This window comes from Mercenaria mercenaria, chromosome 4 (assembly GCF_021730395.1).
Source record: "Mercenaria mercenaria strain notata chromosome 4, MADL_Memer_1, whole genome shotgun sequence".
Lineage (NCBI taxonomy): Eukaryota > Metazoa > Mollusca > Bivalvia > Venerida > Veneridae > Mercenaria > Mercenaria mercenaria.
Genome location: NC_069364.1, coordinates 76,897,316 through 76,904,831, shown reverse-complemented (window position 1 = coordinate 76,904,831; position 7,516 = coordinate 76,897,316). Strand labels below are relative to the sequence as shown.

Here is a 7,516-nt window from a genome sequence, read left to right as displayed (position 1 = left end):
ACCCAACATCTGTATGAAGTTTCAACCAAGTATTGGCATTAGTTTTGGAGATAGTAATTTCCTGTATTTTCCAAGTTCAAAAAGGGGTACAATTTTGCTAAAATACAATTCAGATATGGGACATGAAATGTTCACCATGTTTTATCCACCTCAATAACTTGTATTCAAAGTATCTGCATCGACTTTTGAGAGAGCAATTTGTATGCAATACTTCAACCTAGATTTTCAAAGTGCAGAAAGGGGGAAAATTTTGTAAACAATTCATGTAAGAGTTATAGAACTTGATGCAGTAACCTTATGTTAATACCTGAAAGATGAATGTGAAGTGTTAACATAGTATCTGCAACGGTTATGATAAGTTTCAATTGAATAAATTATGAAAGAGTTATTGGACTTCATAAAAACCGTGGACCCTGACATCAACACCAGGATGAGTGCAATAGCCCTCCTTCGAATAGTCAAGCTAAAAATGTGTCCTTTTATTGTTACAACCCATGTGTCCCCAAAGACTTTGACTGACTAGCATATTATAAAGAATCACAAAAAGCAACATTTTTCAGTAGTATTTGTTTAATATAATGTTCATGTTTTTTATAAAATATACAGTATCAAAAAAATAACTTATACAACATCTTTGTACAAACACATAGGATACATTTAACACAGTAACAGACAGAAAAAAAAATATTGCCATTTTCTGATTTTATGTACTGTCCTCAATATATGTCAAAAATGACATGATATGCAATGCAATGTAATAATGTTCAGGTAAAGAATTGTCTGTACACAGTAAAAATATAGCACATATCTGGACCTATATAAAGGAATGTAACTTTAATGGAACACAATATAAAACATCTTTGCTGCACATGTTTTCCATGTGTAAACAATAAGTCAACAGTTAATTCATCCCTTCATACATACAAGATGGTAATCTTAAATAATATATTGCATGAGTCATATGGGTTTTTACTGAAAGAATATTATATAAATTCATATGATTACTAAAGCTTAACAGTATCCATGAAGAAAATAATACATGTTATTCAGAATTATACATCACTGCCATGAACCACAAAAGTTGAAACCATATGACTTGTCTGCCCAGATGGAGTATAACTTGGAATTCCTGTTTGCCCATTTTGCTGTCGCGCATTTACAACACTGTAATCAATTTTAGCATAGTCACTGTTCCCATAATACCTGACAGGAAGTCTCTGTCCACCATTTTGTTGTTGTTGTGGTGTGACCTTGCCTGGTGACCTTTCAGACCTCCAGTTATCATATACTTTTTGAGTAGTTTCCTGAATTTTGCGCTGATACCAACTTTGCACATGATTTTGAACCTCGTCCTCATACTGTCTCTTTGGCAAACACTCGTAATCTGTATTAGAATACTGACTTTGTGGAGAATTTGTGTTACTATGGACACCACGATCTGTACTGAAAGATGATGATGGTGTACTACCTAAACTTGCTGGAGTTGCCGAATTAGCCCGATTGCCGTATATTTTACTGCTGTAACCAGAGTCAGGGTTACTACTAGAGTCCTCTTTACTATTGTTACAAATGTTTGGAGAGTTTTCTCTGTGGCATAAATTCTCGTTTGAAAAGTTTGGGTTCTCAGTAAGGTAAGTCTGATAAGCAGTTTTTGATCTAGGTTCTAGCTGGTTTTGTTTAGAGTTACCGCTTGTATTGTTTATCACAGGATGACTGTTGTAAATGTCAGACGGACTATGTACATCTGCTGCAACTGTTATGTTACGATTACTAATATTTTGTGTCTGGACATCCCTCACTGTACTATATGCGTTTTCCATAACATTTCCGTTAATGTTTTTATTAGCACCACTTGTATTTCCATTATATCTCACATCACTAACACGTTTCACTTCTCGCACAGTTGAATATGGGTAAGACGATGACTGAACACTAGGTTTAGGTAACGTTGGTGGTCCAGGGGTTGAACGGACTGTTCCACTTTGTACTGTGTAGGGTGAACTGCTATATACAGGATGAGATGAGCCATTTGAAAATGAGTTTTGCTGTCGAGGTGACAAAATTCCTGTCTGCTGCTTAGAAACAGATTTTGCAATTGGACTGTGCGAAATGTTACTTTGTAGATTTCTGGTCTCAGCAGATCTGACTGTGTTTGGAGTGTATGAAGTGTCCCGCAATTCAAGTGTTCGTTCTTCACTTTGGCTACGACTGAGATTTACATGATCAATGTCTGTTTCAAGTATTCCTTCAGAAGATCTTGCACGCTGGTGTAATCTTGGAGTTAAATGTTTCATTTCAACATACATATCGTCATGATTTCTTGGTGTGAAACCATACGAGCCTTGAGAGTTTTGGCGGGAAAATGAATCAGGAGCTAAAAATGACTTACTAACTTGCTCCTCTTTCCCGGAATGATTTGACCTAGGTGTACTAGAACTTGGCATTTCACATTGTCCCTGATCAGTATGTTCAGCACTGTTTTGTTCAGGACTAAATGCTGGAATGTTTCTACTATCCTGTCCATCCTCATATCCAAATGTAGAAAATGTTGGCTTTGGAACACTGGACAAGAAGTTATCACTGCTTGTAGAATTTCTGTAAGGGGAATTAACTCTTACTGAACTGGTCTCTGGTTTATGCACACTAGATACTGGAGTTTGTTGTTGATTCGAAAACATATACGATCTATCACTCAGATTTTTTTCACTTATTGACATTTGTCTTTTCGATTCAGCTGAAGACTCCACCCTTCCAAAAGTCTGTTGTAGTGAATTATTTGACACATTGTTGTTAATACCACTGTCAGTCTGACTACGTACTATTCCACTGTGAGAAGCGTAAGGACTAGATTCTCGTGACTTTGGTGTACTGTGTCCCATAGGGCCACGTGTCCCTGACCCTTTTCTCGCACTAGGATACACCTGAGGTTGGGGGAGAGTGGAATGTTTCCCTATAGCACCACTATTTTGAGTACCTGTCATCGTCATATAGGTGTTATCTTCAGGTTTGTTAACTGTTCTTTCAACACTTTGTGACTGGGGTCTGTTTCTGACTTGAATTCTAGGTTCAACTGGATAATGTCTTTGTTCTGTCACTTTATTTAAGTCCGGTCTACTCTGAGATCGTTTTGTTTGTCCTTGTTTTTCTAGCACTTTCACCCTACTTCTATCCTTACTATAGCTTGGTACCTGCCAAGCTCGAATCTGCTGCATAGCCTGTTGCCTAGATTCATAAAATTCTCGTTTTCTAAAGCGTCCACTATGATTATCTGACTGTGATAATGTTTCATCTGAGCGCGATTTAAACAAACGTCCATTGGCAGTTTCATGAACTTCAGAGAAAATATTTTCGTTCGGAAGTGCTGAGTCATCATGATGATGATGAAGGCAATGTCCATAACCTTCCAACTTCTGTTCTAACCAGTTCTGAATCTGTGATTTCATATGATCATCATTAGGCATATAATAATTGTCATGTTCATTATATCGTTCATTAAGCCTTTGCCGACACAAGTTCTCTTCCTCAACAAACCGATCCTGAGTATATTTCTCCAAAGCTTGAAGACGCATCGTTGACCTGTGATCGACTTGATTTATCTGTTCCTGCATGACACGATTTGTAGACTGTATCTGACCATAAACATGATCCTGTGTGTCGTGGACCTGTTTTTCTAGGCGGTGTATAGCTGGAAGACAGTTACATGTCGGAGTGTAGCCAACTGGTCCCTATAATAAAATCACAACATAAGAACTAAGCCAAGTAAATGCAAATTTAATATACTTCATAGAATATAATGTTACTAATACAGGCACTTGGGGGAACACTCAAAGAAAATGTCTGTAAAAATTCAGTACTGGTAATAAGGATCAAATTCCTAAATCTTCTGACAACTGAGCAGTTTTTTGTTGCTGTTGTTTTGTTCCAAATGTCAAAGACTAAAATGAAACTGTTATTTACTACAAAATTTATACTGATATGAAAACATGATTATTTCTTAATGAACAAAATAACTTACAACTTACAAATTACAGACTTTTTTAAAACTTCCTTTCAGAAAAATTCTATTCATATTTGTGACAAATTTTCAGCCTATACCTGTTTAACATTTCCGGCAAGATCCCTGTAATATTGGACTCCCTCTCTTGGCACATATTTACTGAAGAAACCTTGTACCGGCGCAGTATGGACATGGCATTTGTGTCCAGGAACATTATGCTGGGGTACAACTCCTCTGTGAGGTGGGGTTTTCTCCTACAGAATATATTAGAATTGTCTTCAAATACCTTTACTTCAAATGACAGAAGTCTTATGAAATAATCAAAATGTTAAGCAGCAAGTGTTTCACTAAATCTTTTAAACTGGCTTTAATGGGGTATGCTTACAGGTTTATACCCCACAATATCTAGATTTCAAAACAGAAATATCTGCTATAAGTAAAATTCTACAATGTCCTCAATATTAATTTTTTTCCCTGGAATTTTAAAAATACTCATTACTCCTTGCATAAACAGTTGTTCAACTCTTGTGGAGTTTCGAGTTGATCTGTCCAGTGGTTTCAGAAGAGTTGCCTGGACAATTTTTGTGACAGTCTCCTCTAAAACATGTGAGAGCCATAATGAGGAATTCCCCAGTTTCAAATTTCAAGAATCAGACCTGTCTTGGAACAATAGTGAACGGTAGAACTTGTTTCTAGAAAATTTTTAATAATTATTCATTGAAAAAAATATTTGTAGTAGTTAACACAGAGTATGTCAATACCTTTGGTTTTCTTTTCTTAAAGAAGAGAAATCGTTTGCCCCTGTCTGCTTTGGTGTCAGGCTTTTCAGGAATGTCCATATCCGGAACGACAACAGGACCTTCAAAATGCTGTACTTCTGGTTTGAAATTCACCTCCTTAACTGGTTGTTTTGCAGGCTGTAATATAAAAACATAATTCTAGAGGCATTTACAGAAAGCAAGTTGAAGTCACAAATTTCCCTGTTTACTTTATTATTACATAAAATTTGCAGATGACCAAATGACTTAATCCAGGTGTCCCCAAATATCTATAATGTTTATACAATCATCTGTTTCCTCCACATGTGACACAAATTTGCTTTCATCAAGGTAGGTAACTCTTTATACCCTATGTCAAAATTCAAGTCCTTATATTGGATTTATATTGGATACAAATGGTTCATAGTAACAGAACACTTACCCTTGAGTAAGCTTGTATAATGACGATGATTTCTCCATGATCCTTTCTTCTTGCTACATCCACAGCATTTTCATTTTGCTGAAATATATGTAAATGTCCACATTTTGAAGTCCACTTATGTGAAAGTAATTTATTAAATATCTGAATGTTACGACTGATAAATCAATTCAATATAATAATTTCACCCAGTCTCATTTGAATGTATCAAATAGAAGGCATACTTCAAACAACATATTCTGAAATATTCATTCCATGATTATTTTTAAACAGCCTTTTAAAAGTGTTTCCTTTTAACACAAGAGATTTGTTACCTGCTTTCTTGGCAGGAATGCTTTGAAAATGGAACTACTGGTGAAATATCACATTCATATGCTATATGGTGACTATCTACTTTTTCATGATCTAGAGAAAGATCCCCAGGTGTCTTTCTGGGCACTATTTCAGGCAAGGGTTGGCAGCTGGGTAAAACCACTGACATTCCATTAGCAAGCTGTATGGCTTCATCAAATGTAAGACTACACCCAAAGCAAGGTTTCGAACCCCCCAGCGGTGAGAGACAAGTGATTCAGTTATGCAGCCCCTTGTTTGGAATGCAGGCCGGATTACTGTGTGTCCAGTGCTAAATATAGCATCATGGTATAAAGGATGGTTGAAGTCACTATATGACCTATAATTGTGTCAGTGTGACGTTAAACCTAACAAAAGGATGGTCGACAACAAATTGTACTATAACTGATACTGTGGTCTATTTGGTCAGATTCTTAATCTATGTATCTATGTTATGTTTAAACAAATATCTTATACATACCTTATTTCTTATAGAAACATCTGATCCGGACTCAACAAGCAGCTTGGCGATCTTCCGTCTTTTTAAAGCTGCTGCAATGTGTAAAGCAGTATCTCCATTCTGAAAGACAATAAATCTATATGCAACAAAATCCTAGAAATTACCCAGAGTATAATAATCCCTTCAAATTATCTGTCATAAAAATGTAACAGAGAGAGAATTATCATTTGTAACTCTTTTAAATTTATTTGTTTTAACGAACAAAAAGCCTGTATCATAGAAAAAATTGTGATACTGTGAGACAGATCTTGAAATATGATGGAGAGGACAACAATGGGAATTGAAACATATATTGATGTTTTAATACCTTACCTTATTTTGTTCATTTATTTTTGCCCTAGCACTAATGAGGATTCTTGTAACTCCAGCATGCCCGTACCTTGCTGCTGTGTGGAGCGTTGTATCACCATACTGTAAAAGCATAAAACAATATATTCACAAAAAATATATAAAATATACAAACGTCACTCAATCAAGCATTTTCTTAGTATATTACTACACTGAAAAAAACAAAACAACAAGATCAACATGTTAACACCCCATCCTAGGAAAAGTTAACAAATTTATTAATCATTAAATGTATCAGATCAATGGTAAAAGTACAACAAAAACTTACACTAATTAACACACAACTTATCTCCACCATATACATTCAATTTTTCCAAATTTATGACAATACTTGGTGGAAAATTTAACCATAGTTACTTTCAGCTTAGTTCGGAAGTGGAAAAATTATAATAAAAATTTGATCCTTTACTATAATAAAATGTCCTGATATCTGAGCAGTAAAATTCCTATGTAATGTACTGGTTCGAGTTGTAAATTCGGCCAGGTCGTAAATATTCGACCACCCACTTTAAAGCTTTTTTTCTAGCCAGATGCTTGAGAACGCATCTGTGTCATCACAAGCACTTGCGTTAGCAACAAAGTCGGCAAAAACAACAAGTTAAGATGAGTAGGAAAAAAGTTGTCCTTCCCTAAAGTTATGTACTCTAAATAGCAAATATTTTGTCTCGCGGGTAGCGTGACGTCATCGCACGCGCTCGTTTATGCTGAGGCCCGGCAAGGGTTAATTCAAATCTAAACTTTATAACACGAAAAGAACATACGCTAACTAGCATAAAACACGTTAAAACCAAGTAAATGAATATATTGTCCCTCAAGGTAATTGAATTTCCATGTCTACATTGTTTTTCACGTTGACGTCATTTCCTTTTGAATTATCTGTTTTGGGGCCGTAATATGTTTATGGTTTGCCACGGAATGCGCATATATAAAAGGGTGTTATAACAGCACGTGAGCGCGCGAATCTCTCTTTTTTTCACACGTTTACTCTCCAGTTAAACCCCCCCCCCCCCACCACGGAAAAGTGACAAGAACAGCAGTTTTGTGCTAGAATGTGTAATAAAAAGTGACGTTAAACTTAAACTACGTCATGCTGGTGTAAGAAGGATGACAGGCGCTTTTTAAAT

At 35.9% G+C, this 7,516-nt stretch overlaps 1 protein-coding gene across 7 annotated transcripts in view; it reads right to left on the bottom strand.

The window, feature by feature from the left end:
• Nucleotides 1-912: 912 nt before the first annotated feature.
• LOC123552203 (uncharacterized) overlaps nt 913-7,516 on the bottom strand; it is a 75,940-nt gene continuing 69,336 nt past the window's right edge. For all 7 annotated transcript variants that reach the window (XM_053541725.1, XM_045341680.2, XM_045341682.2 and 4 more), the window contains 6 exons: nt 6,357-6,455; nt 6,006-6,104; nt 5,198-5,275; nt 4,759-4,914; nt 4,096-4,251; nt 913-3,725 (listed from right to left, as the gene is read on the bottom strand). In XM_053541725.1, coding sequence (XP_053397700.1) covers nt 1,053-3,725; nt 4,096-4,251; nt 4,759-4,914; nt 5,198-5,275; nt 6,006-6,104; nt 6,357-6,455 — 3,261 coding nt within the window. In that variant the 3' untranslated portion in view covers nt 913-1,052. The remainder of the gene's footprint in view (nt 3,726-4,095; nt 4,252-4,758; nt 4,915-5,197; nt 5,276-6,005; nt 6,105-6,356; nt 6,456-7,516) is intronic.